Here is a 17,877-nt window from a genome sequence, read left to right as displayed (position 1 = left end):
ATGGCTTGCTTCAAGCCCAGGCACACACCCCCATTCTCCCCATCTTTCCCGGTGTAGATTTTTTTTTCCCAGAGGCGGCCCTCCTTAACTTTGTATTTTTTTTTAATTTATTTATTTATTTTATATGAGTACACTGTTGCTGTCTTCAGACACACCAGAAGAGGGCACTGGATCCCATTACGGATGGTTGTGAGCCACCATGTGGTTGCTCGGAATTGAACTCGGGACCTCTGGAAGAGCAATTGGTAACCTCTACTGAGCCATCTCTCCAGCCCCAACTTTGTATCTTGAATCCATTACATGTCTTGGGTCCTTTGCACACTTCTTTACCACTTTGTCAGCGTCTGTACTCTTAATAAGGATAGGAACCCTCTCTAAGAAACTCACCTTCTGTAAAACAAGATGGCGGACAGTACAGTAAGGGTTAGCTGCTCCAGGGAAGGAATGGAGGCAGCATGACCCAACTTACCCCTGAACATTCAGGACTGTTGTCAGGGACAGACAGCTTTTCTCAGTACTGGGCTAGCCTTTGGCACCAGGCTTACCCAGGTGTGGTGTAAGGCTCAGTGACTGGGCTCTAAAGTGTCCCCACTGGCTCTGCAGAGGTGTGCAGGGCCAGCGGACAGCTGAGGAGACGCTCACCAAACTTTCTGGGGATTCCTCTTGTCAGTGGTGTCTTGTTGTTTTGTTTCTTCTTTACTAAATTTCCCAGCTCTACGAGACTCTTGGAGTCTGGAAAAGATTTCAGAGTGAACTGCCGTATCCTGACCCCATCCTGACCCCTAAGCAATCTTTGACTCCTACATAAAGCGAAATTGCATTTGAGCTTCTAAGAATTTTTTTTTCTTATCTCAAAGGGAAAGAGAGCATGTTTTTCCTTGGAGACTCCGGTCCCCTCGAGAAAGGCCGAGATTCTTCTGTAAATAGCCCTGTCAGAGCAACCTGTGTCAACTCTTTAGTCTGTGCTTGGTGGGGCGGAACTGCAGGAAAGCCCCTCCGCTGCTTGGTACCATCCCCTGGAAGTTGTCCCTGACAGTCCCACATGCTTCTCTCCAGCCTTTTTGATGGGAGTGGGAAGTGAGGGACCCTCGCCTCTTCATACATTAAGAGGTGTCTGGGGACAGCAAGGAGGAAAGGGGCCAGCCCTGGGCCCACCTGCTCTTTCCTCTGCAGAGATAGCAGCTTCCTGGGGCAGTGTATTACATTTGAATCAGACTGGGGGCCTTTTGAGTCACGCTGGCCAGTTTCAGGATGTTGAAGTGGGTACCCTCTGGATACCTTCCTGTTGACTGAGCAGAGTTTGTATTTTCTGGGCCATATGTACTAAAATGGGACTTCTGCTGGTTAGAAGGAGAATGAACCTGAGAGCCTAGGCAGTCTGTAAAGTTTGTACACTTGCCCCCAGCCAAGATGCTAGACATCTGCATGTCCAACAGATCTAGGACCGGATGATTCTGGGAGCCCAGAAGGGCATTGGGGGGGGGGGTGTTCTGAGGAGACACGGAGCCTCTTTTGAACAATGCCAGAGTGCCACACTTGGTGGATGGAGGCAATGAGGTAAGACCGGCAGGAGGACTTGACCAGCGTGTATCTAGTGAGGTAGGGCCTGAACTAACCAACTGCTTCTCAGGCACTCTTCCTGCCCGGTGGGTGACCAGGACAGACATAGGCTTTGTCTTCTCTGGAAAGATCCAAACAGCCATTGGCTGGATAAGGCACTGTAAATCCCTTGCCATCCCTCCAAGGTCAGGGGACCTTGACTCTCTGTGCCATGGCAGAAGGTCACTGTAATCTATTAAATATTGTTTAAAACTTTCTCAGTGTTTATCCTAAAATGGAAAGACTACTTGCTGAAAAGCTCTCCTGGTTTTTTTTCCCTGTGGATATTGAGAAGGCAGACAGGCTCTGTTTATGATAGCATTATAGCTGAGAACACCCTGCTCCCCAGCTCCCCCACCACCCGGCTCTCTTTGGACTGCTCAAAATGTTTGAATTCTTTTTTGTTCAAGAAAAACACCAGAAGGAAGCAGGCTACAGTGTTCTGTACAACTCCTAGTTCTGTGCCTCATTTCTTCCATTGCTCCTTTGCCTGCAACAGGGCCTGTGGTACTCAGGGGACAGCAGGCAAGCCTGGCGACCCTGAGACCAGTCTAGGAGATGCTCATCTTCCTGCCAGCAGCACACCCAGGCCTCAGTCACAGCATCTGGCCCCTGGCCACCTCGGCAGTTGAGAAAACACTAAATATAAGCCAGCTACAAACTTGGAGCAATCGAAATAAGCCAGGAATCGCAGATGGACCATCCTGTGGCTTTCGTGCGCTGTCCCAGAGGCTCACCCTGCCCAGGGCTAACCACGGATGATTTTGGGGACTGCTGTTCAGGAATGTGGTCTCTGTCCCCTCCCTTCAGTTTGTTGCCTCCTCAGGCCTGTGCAGCTGTGCTTTTCCCTGAGGAGATGCCAGTCCTAAGAGAGCGCCAACTGTGCCCTTCAGGCCAAGGCAGCAGTGTGGACTTGGTTGCAGAGGTAGATGTAGACTGCCTGCTAGCCGACTTCAGTTGCCACAACTTTTATCTTGTGCAGTCAGGATGGGTTATGTCTTGTAACCAATCACCCCTAGGTTTTAGTCACTGTATAAATAAGTTGATTTCCCGTTACAGAGGATTAAACTGGTAGCAGTCAGGGGAGTGAGGTACTCAGAATAACACCAGAGGTTCTTGTGAGCCAGGTCTAAGAAGAGTGTTGTCGTTTTTTTTTTTAAATAATTTCATACATGGGCTCCTCCTCTGATCCCCACCCTCCCTCTCAAATTCATGACCTCCTTTGTTGTCATGTATGCATGTGTGTATACACATATGTGTGTGTATATGTGTGTGTGTGTGTGTGTGTATACATACATGCATACATACATAAGTATTTGCACCCACTACAGGTAAGTGTAGCATACACACACACACACACATATATGTATATACACACATATGTATTCATACATACACATGCGCGCACAGCCTGCTCAGTCCATTCCGTGTTGGTCATGTGTGTATTTGTTTAGGACTGACCATGTGGGATTGGCTAGCCTATGTGGGCTTGTGCCTGGAGAAGACAGTTTTCCTTCTCTCCATAGTTCCCAATCGCCTTCATGTAGGAGTGGGGCCTTGCAAGATCCCCCCACCCATGCTGGCCCATCAATCGTTTCGAGCTTGTTGAGGCAAACCAACCTTGAGATTTCATGAGTGCAGCTTCCCTGCCGTGTATACAAGACACAGCCTCGAGCAGAGGTCTAGGTCATCTGGTTCTTACAATCTTTCCACCCATTCTTCCATGGTGTTCCGGAGCCTTAGGTGTAGGGGTTGTGTGGTAGATGTATCAACTGTGGTTGGTATCCCATGGTCTGTTGTTCTCTGCATTTTGGCTATTTGTGGATCTCTGTAAGAGTCTCTGTCTACTGCAAAAAGGAATTGACTTTGATGAGAGGTGAAAGGCACACTTGCCTGTGGGCGTAAGGATAAGCATCTAGAATGTTGTTAGGGATACGGCTTAGGAAAGCGGCAGGAGTATATTCCCCTGTAGGTTCTATTGGCTCACCACCCATGGGTAGCTGTTTAGATTTACCATTCCAGGCATGAGTTCCCTCTTAGTAAGCTGGCCTCAAGTTTAATTAGATGGCTGTTGGTTGCCCACAAGATGTAAGGGCCCCATTACTACACCCCTGGGGACATCTTGCTATACTGGCCATTGTCATGGTCCATAAGTTCTACAGCTTGTTAGGACTGGCAATTGCTTTTCTCCTTTGGCAGCTTGCACAGAACCTTTGGATGCTGGGAACCAGTCTGCAGGGGAAAGGCATCTCAATGAGCTCGAATCAGTTCTACTAAATTCCTTCTAGTCCTGCATCCAAAGTGTCTGCTATCTTTAGCAATAGGGTCAGACCTCCAAGGTCTGGGGGGCAACCTAGGTGACAGCAATACCCTATGTTAAGTCTCTTCAACTCCCTTGATCAACAACTCAAAAGGGGAGTATCCCGTAGCTGGCAGTGGGGCTTTGTTAGTCTAGCTCTTGCAGGAAGCATTATCACCCCAAGTGACATAACTTCATATATATGTATGTATGTATGTATGTATATACTAACACATACAGACACACACACGTGTGTAAATATGAGTCTTCTACCCAACTGACATAGGCTAGAGCTGCTTCAGGGCACACCTAACCACAAGAACTGGGACTCTGTGTGTGGAAAGCCTTAGCAGTCTCTGCCACGCTTCTCCTGACTCCCTCTCTGAATCTCGGGAGCTCTGTTCACACTTTCTCAGGAAAGAGTGTGACCTCTGATCCCTAGCTGGCTGGGAGCCTGAGGGGTTTTAACCACTCCTCTCAAGTAGTTCCAAGGGTGCCCTGCCACCTGCATGGGGATTACTCTGAGTCACTCTTTGGGACTGGAGACTTAAGGGACCTACTGGCTTCTGAATCTCTACAGACAGGCCCTGGAGTTGCATTAATTCTTGCCTCAGATTTTCAGACTCTCCAAAGTCCTGTTTAGGAAACACTTGCTAGTTCAGAAATTTCTCTAGTAGGGATGCAAGTTGAGCCCTTATCACAGATTCCCAAGAAGTCCCTAAGCTGGTAACTAAAGGCCAGCAAGGTGAAAGGATATGTAACCAACCAACCAACCAACCAACCACCCAATAGAAGAAGCAGACTCGGGTACCTTGGCCCCTGCCTACAGGGCTCCCCTTTACTCTCATCAGTGTGCTGGGCTTATGAGTGACAGCCCTTTGAGATCTTTCCTAGCACCCAGGGTTATAGGACAGTAGGCAGAACTGTCACAGAGTCTCCTAGCCACTAACTGAGGCTGCAGCTAAGTCACTTCACCCCCAGGCTCAGCTCCTTTATCTAGTCCTCTCCAGCATGCACACCTGTGACGTAAGTCAGCCTTTATTTTGCTCCCCAGAAAGGTTTACCTCCATTTGTATGGGAATAAACCCTTCTCGCCATTTCCTCCTGGGCCTGAGAGGGAACTAGGTAGTGGGCTCCTAATGTTTAAACTGTAAGGATTTCTGCTAAGGTGAGACCAGGAGGAGGACCTGGATGCTGGCGTGGTCCTTCCTTCCAGCACCACCTGTACTTAGCCAAGCCAGCCTGTTCACTCTCAGAACTCAGGGCAGACCACCCTGTGTTCTGTGCCAGGCCCCTTGCCTCGACCTCTTTCTTTGTAAGATTAGATTATTTCTGTTGATTGAGCTGGAATTTACCCGTTTCAGTGTATGGAACATATACCATATACCTCTCCATTCCGTTTAGGAAGCAAGTTACTGAGCCCTTGCTTCTTCCTGTCAGGCTGGGCTCTGGACTGAGCTCTCCAGAACATGAATGGAGAGACGCTCACAGGCCCAGCCTGGGAGATTAATTCTTTCTCTCTTTTCACCTAGTCAGGTAACCTAGATCTGTATACAGTGTGACAATGGGCACCATTTCTGGTGTAGAAAACCCAGACCTGCCCTTACCTGAGGTCTGTTTCCTCTTTTGCATGGCTCAGTATACAGTTATGAAAACTTAGAGACCTAAGCCTGACCACAGCAGGCCTCCAGGTAAGGGGAGCCAGGGAAGACTGCACCCCCACCGGCAGGCACCGAAGTGTTAAGTTCGTGGCAGCTGTACAAAGCCAAGCTGCCCCATGCTAGCAGTGTGAGCACAGCAGGTTGGGACTAGCTGGCCACTGAAGCTCCTCTGCCCCTTCCCTCCTGTGCTGCTTCACCACCATGGGCATCTGGTCTGTGTCCTGCCAGAAGCCACGAGCAGAGCTGGAGCCTGGTCACAGGAAAGGAGACTGAGTCTGAAGGGCTCAGGATGGGGCCCAACTTGCCTAGGAGCTAGATTGACCCTTAAGATGTTTGGCATATAGAATGGAAGAGAAACTCACAACTTTATGTCAACCATACAAACCCAGACTGCTAATGGCCTCCAGGTTTCTGGGGTCCTGGATTCATCTTTTACCTTCATTATTTATTCTGCAGTACCGGGGAGCAAACCCAGGGCCTGTGCACCCTAGACAGGAAGTTACAGCTGTGGCTCAACAGTGAAATACACATAAAGTTTACCATTCCAACCATCACTAAATGTAGTCCAGTTTCTGAAGCATGACATGATACCCTGTTGTTCAACTATCACTACCTCCATTTCTACAACTTTGGGAGCACTGGGGGTTGAACCTGAGGCCTTGTGTATGATAAGCAGGTGCTTTGCTGCTGGGTCTGCAGACCCAACCTCCAGAACCTTTCATCTTCCCAAACTGAAATTCCTTACCTGTTTCATTACTCTAGGGGCGGAGAATGGGAGGACTCTACCAGGGCGTGTGTTCTTGGGTCTATTTTATTCCTTTTAGCATAGTGTTTCCAAGATTTATCCACAGAACAGCATCGCTGGAATTTTCTTCGTTTTAAAAGCTAAAACGCATTGCACTGCAGATATGAACCACTTATTACACGTCCATCCTATATCAGTGGATACTCAGGTTGCTCATTCCTGTGTTGTGTATATGCTTTCATTTTTTTTTGAATGTGCATCCAGAATTGGAATTGCTAAACGCTAGGTGATTCTAGGTATGACCTTTTGAGGAGTCAGCATACTGTCTCCACAGTACTTCTACCCGTTTGCATTGACCACTGAGATCGCTGGCCTTGTTTGTCATCCTGACACACCCGGGAAGAGGGACCCACAGTGGAGGAATTGCCCCCATCCGACTGGCCGGCAGACATGGCTATGGGGCATTTTCTTGCTACTGGATGATGTCCACTGTGATCCCGGCTGTAGACAAAAGGCAGCCGGACACGCGCGAACAGTGAGCAGTGTTCCTCTGTGGTTTCTGCTTCAGCTCCTGCCTTGGGTGCCTGCTTTAGTTAATTCCATGAACGATGGACTATAAGCCAAAATCAACCCTCTCCCCCCAAGCTGTTTTGGTTAGTGCTTTATCACAGTAACGCAGAGCAAATGGAGACGGCCACTTTGTACTGGATGCACTCTACACCCAAACACGCCGATCTCATGAACAGTCAACTGCGAGCTGAGTGGGGCTTTGTGGTGACTTCAGTGTTTTTCCCTAACTAAGAGATACCCACAGGATGCTGGGCTCAGTAAGCAAGTGCTCACTGAACATTAATCTTTGCTTGAATAAGTGCCGAGCCATCCTCCCCATCTCTGGCCAGGTTGTTCATGTTTCTGTTGAGTTGCCGGAGTTCTTTTAAGTATCTGTGTACCTACCCTCATCAGTTTATTATTTATTTTGCAGTTGGGTTTTATGCTGTCCAGGCTGTTTTAATTAATTAATGTGGATGTATGTACATGTACGTATAAGTACACCTGCAAGTGCGTGCGTGTGGCGGTCAGCTTGATGGCAGATGTCCTTCTTAGTTGGCTGGCCACCGAGAGTTTCTAGGATCACCTGTCTCTGCAGGTGCTGCAGTCACGCATGTGCCACTGAGCCTGGCCTTCACATGGGTGCTGGGGATTCGAACTTGGGTCCTCAGTCTTGCATAGCAGGCGCTTTAGTGATCAAACCATCTCCCTAGCCCAGGCTGTTTTAACACAGAGTATTAACATAGCTGTTATGCCGATAAGATCATACATTATAGCTTTCAACAGTTATTTATTTTTATTATTTATTTATTTATTTTTGGTTTTTTGAGACAGGGTTTCTCTGTGTAGCCCTGGCTGTCCTGGAGCTCACTCTGTAGACCAGGCTGGCACCAAACTCAGAAATCCGTCTGCCTCTGCCTCCTGAGTGTTGGGATTAAAGGTGTGGGCCACCACGCCCAGCTCAACAGGTTTTATGGAAGAGAGGACCTGGGACAAAAGTGCTTAGGACTTTTGAGAATCATGATGTAGCCTGTCGGGCAGGTTAAAGGAAAGAGAACGCTCGTACTGGGCCAGTCCCCCGGACCCAGGTTCTTTTGTCTTGTAATTATTTTTGTCATCATTTTGTCAGTAACTATTGCTGCAGTTGGTTCTGTGGCTGAGAACTAGCTGGGGTCTGTCAAATTTTCACCATACTTACAACGAGCAAGGCTCTTAATTAAGGCCATCCGTTACTCTGCACATCAAATGTACAAACTGCATGTCCTAGCCTCCATGAGTCTGACACTCTGGTGTCCAAAGAACTGAAAGCATAGTGTGGCTTACCTGTGGCATAGCATAAATAATGTGACCCAGTGGCAAAGCTCAGGTCTTGGGACCATGTCGAAAGTCAAGTTATTTTGAGGACATCAATGGTACCATGAAGCCCTCAGAGCAGTGTCTGGGGCTAGCTAGGGCCCCCTGAGTCTCCTGTATAGAGCTGCTGCCCTCTGGTCCTGAACAAGCAGATGAAGTGCTCCTGTAGACTCAGTAAAAGGGGAAGGTGACACTGGTTCTCTGGGGTCTTCACCAAGATGACTTGCATCACATGATGCTGATTAGGGCTGCCTGAAAGCCAGACAATTGTTGTGAGCCTATCTGTGTCACAGTGCATGTATTTCTGCCTGCCTTCCTCCAGGGACCTGTAGACTCCCAGGGATAGGGGCTACACTATTCTGCTTCATTCCCCACAGTATTTAGAACCATCTCAGTCAGTTCCTGGTGCCTGGCTGTTGCCATTAACCATCTGCTCTGCATTTTTGTCTCTGGGGACTTCAGTCTCTTTCCAGTTTCTCAGCCTCCTTCTTTATGCTGTGTCTCCACTGACCACTCTAGGGCCACCTGGGTCCCACACGGCTCTGTGATAGATTCCCTTCCCACTCTGCTATAGGTGACTACTGGAGAACACAGTTGGGGAAGTTCTGGTCTTTTTATTCTGGGAACCATGGGCATGCAACAGATAAACAAGATGAACCCTCTACTGCCATGGGTAGATCAGAGGAACCATCCCAGAACATGCCATTCTGGAACTAGGCAGGGACCCTACAGTGTACCTTACTGGAGTTTCCTCTCTTGTTGAGGTTGAGGCTGTCACAAAGGGACCTGTGACCTTCCCTGTGCTCAGACACTGAGCCATACATTTCAAACCCTGACTAGACAGATGGATGTGTTCCCTCTTATAACCTGAGGTTCCCATTTAGGGCAAGCCCAACAGAATCCCTGAGAGTTGGGGCCTGGGAGCCTGTGCATGGTCCTCTGTTCAGTACATGCTTACAGCTCGCTCCCTGGCTTGGGCTTAGAGAAGGTTTCTACTCAGGGGCACAAGAGTTGCTGCTGACAGCTGTGCTAAGAGTGAGAAAGGAAACCAAGACCTACTTGAGCTTGGAGGAGACAAGGTCTTGCTGACACAAAGAGAGAGCAGGTTGGTGAGCGAGCAAGCACCAAGGAGAGCAGAGCGGTAGAGGGGAGGGGTAGCTCTTGTTCCTCTGGACCACAGCTGCTGACACAATTCAGATGTCCCTGGCTGTCCTCAGGTCCTCAGCCCCACACCCAGTTCTCTGAAAGATAGGAGGAAGCGGTGATGAAAGCCCTATCTTCTCGGCCCAGTCTTAGCCCTACGTTGGGCCTTGGAGTCTCTTTGGTGTCACTTCATGGTTTGGCAGATGAGGAAACTAAGGCTCTGAGAGGGGAAGTGACTTGCCATTAGGTCACAGGTCACTGAGTATTGTACCCATCCTGATCAGCAAGTGACAAAGAAGTAGGCCTTCCCAAGTCTGAAGTCCCCGGGCAGCCCATGTGTTCTTGGCAGGGAACCCTCAGGATGCAGGGCAGAGAGGTGCTCTTGGACCTGGCCGTGTGGGATGTCAGGCATGCTGAAGATTACTCCAGCCGCTTGACCCTCCCTGACACCTAATCCACAGGCACGTCTGATACCTCCTTGGAGGCCAACTACATGTTAGCTGAGCCCAGCAGTGGGCCCCAAGAAGCTTAGGTGGCCAACACAAATTCTGTTCCATCCAAGGAATAGCTACCTGAAGGTACTAGGTGAGTGAATGCATGTGAGCTAATCTTTAAACAACACACGTCAGCATGTGCTTAATGAACGGCTGGCTGAAGCCGCACAGGCTCGGAATACTCCTTCGTGGAGTGTTGATTCAACATCTGCAAGCAGCTGCAGAGATCTGTGGTGTATGGGAAACTTCAGCTTTGCTGCAAGATGACTCTAAGGCCCAGAGCCAGTGTGCCTAGCCCCCTACTCCATCCCTGCTTCAGCCAACTCTGTTGCCTCCTGTCATGGAGGGAGGAGAATAACTCCAGGGAAATGACCAAGCCTTTGGGGATAGCTAATCATTGAGAGTGAAGTTCCGGCAGCCTGTTCTCTGGTACTCTGAGGAAACGCACAGGAAACTGTGGGGTGGTGTTAACTTGACAGAGTAGAATCACCTGGGAGATGATTCAGGCTTACCTGGTGGGGGAAGGGTCGGTATCTTGATTACCTTAGCTAGGACCGGAAGACCCATTACTGGGTGGTGCCATTCTCCAAAGGACCCTGGAGTCTCTGGAGGTCTACACCTTGACTCCTACACCCAGGAGGCAGAAGCAGGTGGATCTCTGTGAGTCTGAACTCAGCCTGGCGTACATAGTGAGTTCCAGGGCATCCACGGCTACCCTGTCTCAATTGATGATGATGATGATGATGAAGATGATGAAGAAGAAGATGATATAGCAAGCTGAGCACTAGTAAGTGTTCATTTATTGCTCTGTTCCTGATTACGGATACAATACACTCACAGCTCCTCAAGCTCCCACACAGTGACTTCTCCTTCATGACAGGCTGTAACCTGGAACTACAAGCCAGAACAAACCCTTTCTTCCTTAAGTCGCTTCTGTCAGGGTGTTTTACCACAGGAGCAGGGAGAAAATACTGCAATGCATAGGAGGTGTGACTTGGGAGGAAGACTGGGTAGAAGTGTATATACCTTCCTTAGTTGGAGAATTACAATGTCACACAACAGACACATCAAGGGCCCAGAGGACAGGAGGCTGCTATGGGCTAAAATTTTCCTAGGTACCACCTAGAGGAGATGGAGCCGACCGAGGGAAGAGAGGTGTGTGTATTCTAGGGAGGGAAATTGTGCAAACCCCACCATGGAGCAAACTGCTACTCAGGGGCACATTGCACAAAGCAAGTCTCACTGCCCCGAGTGCATTGCACAAACACATTTCATTGTGCCACCACTACCCCCGTTCTGTGGCTGCCTCTGTGTTACGAGGGTAGAGGGCAGTAGATGCATAAGATTGTGGCCTCCAAAGCCTAGTGTTTACTACCCGAACCTTCACAGAAGTCTGTCCACTGCCTGTGCTGAGAAAGGAATGAATGAGCTCTAAGGCTGCTTAGCTAATCTAGAATATGTAAATAAGGACAATGAGAAATGAACTTGGTTTAGAGGGATAGGCTTGGGTTTCCTGGGAAACCTCTGGTTAGATTTGATTGATCCGTAAAACACCTTTGAACCTCCTGTCTTACTTTTATAGCATTCTTGAGTGGCAAAATAATTTGATCTCAAATTTATAGAAGGAATCATGATTTAAAGGGTCTCTTGATTCTCTCAAGGTCAAAAAATTAGTAGTGAGAGTCTAAAGCCAAATACATACCCATCCCCCAGGTATCTGAGCAGGAACAAGGCTCTGGGATACCATGATGGACGAGACAGGCGTGATTACTTCACTCCCAGAGCAAGGCCCTCCACGGCTCCTTAGAAAAGCCGAGACCCCCTCCCCTGCAGTCAGTGAGGGATCCGTGGAGGTCCTGAACAAGTGTTGTCTTCTTCACGCCCAGTGCTGATGGGCACAGAAGAAACAGAAGTCAGTCTGGCATGGTCATGAAAGATCTTCCACATAAGAGAGAGGGGAAGCCATCACTGATAGCTTCCAGGGAGGTGGATGGAAGCAAGCGGGATTGTAGATAAACTCCAGATGGCGAGGGTTGACTTTCGATAAGCTCAGCTTCGGTCTGGCTGTGATTCATTTTCTCCAGCTATATATGGTTGTGAGGATGGGGCCCTTCTTCATGTGCTGGCTTGTGGAGGTGTGTGAACTGATACATGCTGGGAACAGTACGAGGCTCACTGTCGTCACCGCCACCATCAATGCGGGGCTGCGGTGATTAGGGAAGCCTTGCCGGGGAAAGCAACTGCAGATGGGCAGACAGGAGTGAGACCATCAAAGTCACAGGCAAGGAGAACACTTGGACACATTTTAGGAGAGTGACTTTTTTTTTTTTAGAACTGAGGTTTGTGTGATTTAGATCAAGCCAAAGCCAGCACTGAGGGTGGACACACTCTCCTCTGCCTCCGCCCACTGTCACTCTGTGAACTTGGCTGGAGATTTCTAGAAGCTACCGGCCTCACTCCTTAGAGGGTCATCCTTAGAGCAGAATAACCAAAATGAAGATTCCCGTTTGTCTCTGATTGCACTGTGGACCTAGCCAGTGTTGCCTTGAAGATAAAATACAGCAAAGTCTGACCTAGCATAAAGCTGTCTGTGCTGGGGTTTTTTTTAAAGATATTTTGACTTTATTTGGTTTTTTGAGATAATAGTTCTGATAGTTCATTATATAGACCAGGCTGCTCTTGAATTTGCAGTGATCCTCCTGCCTCTGCCTCCTAAGTGCTGGGGTTATGGGTGCTTGCCACCACTCCCAACCCACTGAGGGCGTTTTAATAGATATTAGGGAATGGGGGGGGAGGGGATCTGTGCTCTTATGACTGGCACACAGCCTGTCACGTGGTTGTCATGCCTCCACTTTATAACTTCCTTACTGCAGTACCTTCAAGAGCTTACAGTGGTCACAGCCTTTTGTGGCTTAGGACGTTAGACAAGCCAGCTTTTCAGCAGTACCATGGATGAGCCAGGCATGCTGAAAACAGCTTAGCTGCTGCCAGGGATTAGTCAGAGAGAATCAATTCCATGTTGCAAGTCCCAAGATGGGTAAACTCTCGGAGAGACACCTGACAGGATAATACCTAGATTTACTAAATTATAAGAGTTCCCCATTCTGTTTGGACATTGGGGAGCCCCAAGACATAAGCGTGTATCTTCCTGGCTTCTGCCTTGTGTCCATCATTAGAGAGACACGTCCTGCACTGTGAGGGCTTGAGATTGTGTCAGATGAACAGAAACCAGAGCCTGCCTTGTCCTCGGACACAGCGGACTCTGCCTTTTAGGTAAAATGTGGGGCCAGCTTTTATCTGTTGGCCCCAAAATAGTAGCTCTGTAGCTGGATGGAATTGTTGTGAACTCTGCAACATGTTGAAATCATCTAATAGATTTCAAAAATTCTTGTTCCCAGACTACACCCCAGATCAATCCCAGATCACTCTCTAAGGAGAAAGTCCAGGAAACCACATTTTTAGAAAATCCCCAGATGACGCCAATGTGCTTGGAAGTTTTAAGAGTCCATAATCTAGATTCTACGGTGTTTCCCAGGTGGTGGATTTTGAGCTCCTGGACGGGGCTCACTGATTGGCCTACTTTGGAAAGTGATTCATTCCATCTGTAGGTTAGATCTTGCCTGGCAGGTTCAGTGTGGGCAGCAGCCAGACTGAACTGGGTGCTGACATTTGGCGCTGACATTCTATGTGAGCAAGGTTCACAGTGTTGGGCACACACAGGCTGCTGACGCTCCTAGGTAGATGGAGCTCATCGACCGCCCCCCCCCCCCAAGACCAGATCTTCCAATGCTGAGGTCAGGAATGCCATCTTCTGCCTTGGTCTGGAAGGTACCCATGGCTACTTGCATCATTTTCCAGCCTTGTGGAAAGGGAACAGAATAGATCGGTTGATGTAATGAATAAAAAAAGTGGAACAGGAAGAAGAAACCTAAAGCCAAGGCAGCTGTGACTCACTGTGGTCCAAAGTGGGCGTGGAAGCAGGCCTTCAGCAGCCACAACACAGCTGCTTTTTCAACAAGGAAATGGCTGGAACGGAAAACAGAGGTCTTCCAGGGACTTCTAGAGTTTTCCATCACTTAATTCTTTTTTTGTAGATGAATATGAGAATGTCCCAGGAATGACAGTCAGCCTGCCTGAGATGAGTAGAATGAAGGCTAAAACAGCAGCCACCCAGCTACCCATTCTGACTTGAAATGACCAGAGAGCAAGGCAGGGCCATAGCCAGGCACATCTGGTCCATAGAGAGGTATCCAGCATGTGGAGACTGGAAATGGAGAGTCCCAGAAGTGAAGACAAATGAGAGGAATCCGTTTGGAAGCCTCCAGATGAATGAGTCAGGTGAAGACAGCCTGTGAGGCTCACGTGAGTTATGCACTTTAAGCAAACAGGAGATGTCCCAGCAACTATTTTCTCTTGGGCATTCTTCAAGATCAAGTAAGAGGACATACTGGCAGGCCCCTACATCCTGCCAGCTGCCCTCACTCCAGATGTTAGGAGTCCCTCTTTGCCAGCTTCATAGATGATGCAAAACCCACTGGGATGCCTAGAGCTGGACCCACTGATAGGCCAGCTTAGATGAATGTTCCACAGGCCAGGTCTTGTTTTATCATCTGTTCATCCCAGGCCTGCAGTGTTAAAGTTCAGTGACCATTACTGGTGTGGTGGGGTGCTGATCCCGATAGCAGAAGGGGCTGCCCTAGGGTGGCCACATGCTCAGTTGAGAACTTGACTCCATGCTTATATGGACTTCATTCTTGCTCCTACTTGGCTACTCACTAGCAATGGGCTATCAGCATATTTATTTTCTATGTTCATGATCTTACAATAGGAATGCCATAGGTAGTGTGTCAGAGAAGGTATCTGGACCACCAACCCAGTAGTTACCATCAGGAGCTGTGGGTGAAAAGTGCACAGGAGCAGACCATGCAAGAGCCTCGAATGAAAGAGGATGTCGGCTCGTCTCTGTGGAGGGCTGGGAAGGTGGAGCCATACAGACCCAGCAATGCCCACTGCTCTTGGCAGTTTCCTGTGCCCTATAGGATTGGCGAGTGGGAGGAGGAAGTGCTGATGTGCTGTGCGTGTGATGAAGTCCTACAAATGGGCATGCTGAAGGGAAAGGCCAGGCATGAGCTCTGTTGGTGAGCACCCCACTGTGCTTCACTTGGTGGTGGGGACAGTGTGATGTGGAAACCGTTGTAAAATTCTTCAAACCAAACCCCAAGCAGGTATCAGATGCTGTCGAGTCATCCTTCTCTGGGCATCTGCTGTCTGATGTACTAGAGATGATTCCTGACTGCCCAAGTCTGCTGGGTTTCTAAGATCAGAATAATTCTGGGAGAATTTTCACCTACCGGCTCCCTGCACTCCAAGCCACTTTGGGGAGCATTAAGACAAACTGGGAAATGACCCTGAACATGAGGGAAGTCCAGAGAACGGACCTGTGAAAAAGACCTGTGGAGATCTCAGAATCCACCGGTACCATACTGCAAGGGATACTGACCTTAAGTTCCTTCTTCCATTTTCCTGGCGGGTCACAGATAAAGCAGGGAACTCTGTCAGATCGAATCATGTGATGCGGGGAGACCACAGCAGGACAGGTGTGGGATTTCTGGCTTGTTCTGCACATGGGGATGGGGGTATTGAGCTGGTAAATGCAGAGTCCCAGTGTTCTCACCTGGAGAATCAGGAATCAGGAAGTTTGGGTCTGTGAGATGTGGAGATAGCTGAATCCTTAGTGTATAGAGGAGGTGCCTGAATGAACTGTCCCTAACAGTTCATTCACTTGACAAATCATCACATGTTATGAGCAAAGCTTATTGCCAGTGACATGAGCTGACTGGCAGGCGGGATGTGCCCTTGGTCCCTGGCTATCGTTTTTTAGCATGTACTCACTCACACCTTTGTAGCTTATCGCTTCTTGGACACGGACAGGCCACGTCCCACTCACCGAGTTGATGGCCAGTGCCTAGGTATGGGGCATACAGACACTGGTCTCTCAGCCAGTCTGGGCTAGGTATTATTTCCATGTCATAGGTGAGGAAGCTTGAGGCTGAGAGAGATTTGAGTGGCTGGCCTCTTACTGCTCATGCTGGCACTTCTTTCTTAGCCAGAGGGGCATTTGGGAGGTATGCTTACTGCCCTCTGTATCCTGAAAGCCACTGTACACATTGCCACCTGTCTGTTCCAGAATGTCTGTAAGGCAGTGGAGGAGACACAGCACCCGCCCACGATACAGGAGATCAAGCAGAAGATTGACAGCTATAACAGCAGGGAGAAGCACTGCCTGGGCATGAAGCTGGTAAGCAGAGCCTGTCCATCCCTACCCAACATCTTTTCAGCCCTGCCTCCACAGGAACTACGACTCCCTTACAGCTCACTCTCCTTTGTCCAGGCCCAGCTTTCTGTGACCTCAGGGATCCAGAGAAATGGAATGGGCTCTAGAATAGACTCCAGATACAACCTCTGTTCCATTCACTCTCTGGCTACTTTGGCAAACTTTAACCTCTCCTTACTTCAGTATGAAATAGAGATCTCCACGCCCAAGCCCGTGCTTAAGAGATCTTGACATGTACAGTTGTCTTTAAGTGGTGACATCAGGCGAGCCCTGCCCCCTGCTGGTGACTGGCAGCAACTGGCTCCCTGGGGCTTCCAAGTCACTCAAGAGCCTCAGAAAATGCAGCTATCAGTCAGGCTGGAGTTGGGCTGGGTCTCTGAGGGCTTTGATGCCCTCAGAGGTAGAGAGGAGGCTGCAGGCTCTGCCTTTAGAATGAGACCCAACAAAGGCCATTGGCACCTATCTGGTAAAGGGTTGGAGTGGCCTAGTTAAAAACTTCCTGGCCCATGAGGAGAGTGAACTTCCTCCTGCACTTCTAGACAGGAGACTTGGGAAGGGACTCAGGCAGGCTGGATGGAGTAACCTGTCAGGTCTTCTGTAGTTTACAACCCAGAGTGAACTGGGCAGACAGAATCAGCAGTGCCTCCCACTTGCAGAGTGAAGATGGCACCTACACAGGTTTCATCAAAGTGCATTTGAAGCTCCGACGGCCAGTGACGGTGCCCGCTGGGATCCGGCCCCAGTCCATCTATGATGCCATTAAGGAAGTGAACCCTGCAGCCACCACAGACAAGCGGACTTCCTTCTACCTGCCACTCGATGCCATCAAGCAGCTACATATCAGCAGCACCACCACGGTTAGTGAGGTCATCCAGGGGCTGCTCAAGAAGTTCATGGTTGTGGACAACCCACAGAAGTTTGCACTTTTTAAGCGGATACACAAAGATGGACAAGGTATGAGTTTCTGACCTCTCCCTAGTCTGCTAATGCCCACAGTCACTAAACCTCACTATCAGTCCTGGGTGGGAAGTGTAGGCTTCCAGGCAGCAGGATTCATGGAAGGGCCAAGCACAGGCTCTGGGCAGGACCAGGCAGCTCATGCCTACTGTGCCCAGCTCCATGCACACACAGGAAAGACACACCCTGGGCTCTGGGCTCCTAATCTCTATAATGGGAAGGAGTCCGCCCACTGCTCCTCTTCCTCTGGAAGATGTTGTAAATGGAAATATGGCTAAACTTTGCCATATGGGAATGAAGGTAGTGCCTCTCAAATGGCAGGAATGGATGGAAGGCTCAGAGCCACCACTGCCGTGTCAGGTCCACGCCCATTAGAACCACCATGACTATTTCCAGTCATCTGGCCAACCTGTGCATTTCTGAGCCCGACCCCACCCTGTCCTCATTTGAGATGAGCACCCAGCCCTTCATTCTGCTTGCAGTGCTCTTCCAGAAACTCTCCATTGCTGACTATCCTCTCTACCTTCGTCTGCTCGCTGGGCCTGACACCGATGTTCTCAGCTTTGTGCTAAAGGAGAATGAAACTGGAGAGGTGGAGGTATGTCTGGGCCCTTTACAAAAACCAGTTCTGGCCAGATGGGTGCTGCTGTCTTAACTGCAAAGTGTAGGTGGGGCAGCAGGACTTCCAGAGGCTCAGCATTTAACCCAGGATCATCAGTGGGGCGCGCATCACAGGGAAGCAA

The 17,877-nt window shown here is 49.3% G+C and overlaps 2 protein-coding genes across 6 annotated transcripts in view; one reads left to right on the top strand and one right to left on the bottom strand.

Moving 5' to 3' along the window:
* Rassf5 (Ras association (RalGDS/AF-6) domain family member 5) overlaps positions 1–17,877 on the top strand; it is a 68,769-nt gene that overhangs the window by 46,894 nt on the left and 3,998 nt on the right. For 2 of the 3 annotated variants that reach the window (NM_018750.4, NM_001311094.2), the window contains 3 exons: positions 16,031–16,141; positions 16,834–17,131; positions 17,617–17,732. In NM_018750.4, coding sequence (NP_061220.2) covers positions 16,031–16,141; positions 16,834–17,131; positions 17,617–17,732 — 525 coding nt within the window. The remainder of the gene's footprint in view (positions 1–16,030; positions 16,142–16,833; positions 17,132–17,616; positions 17,733–17,877) is intronic. The other variant, NM_001313731.1, reaches the window with a different exon arrangement.
* Positions 10,626–17,877, bottom strand: part of Eif2d (eukaryotic translation initiation factor 2D) — a 34,488-nt gene continuing 27,236 nt past the window's right edge. For all 3 annotated transcript variants that reach the window (XM_011247929.2, XM_006529165.3, XM_006529167.3), the window contains one exon: positions 10,626–15,517. In XM_011247929.2, the coding sequence (XP_011246231.1) occupies positions 15,399–15,517 (119 nt within the window). In that variant the 3' untranslated portion in view covers positions 10,626–15,398. The remainder of the gene's footprint in view (positions 15,518–17,877) is intronic.

Source organism: Mus musculus, chromosome 1, assembly GCF_000001635.26.
Source record: "Mus musculus strain C57BL/6J chromosome 1, GRCm38.p6 C57BL/6J".
In the NCBI taxonomy this organism is placed as follows: Eukaryota; Metazoa; Chordata; class Mammalia; order Rodentia; family Muridae; genus Mus; species Mus musculus.
This window is presented reverse-complemented; position numbering and strand designations above follow the sequence as displayed.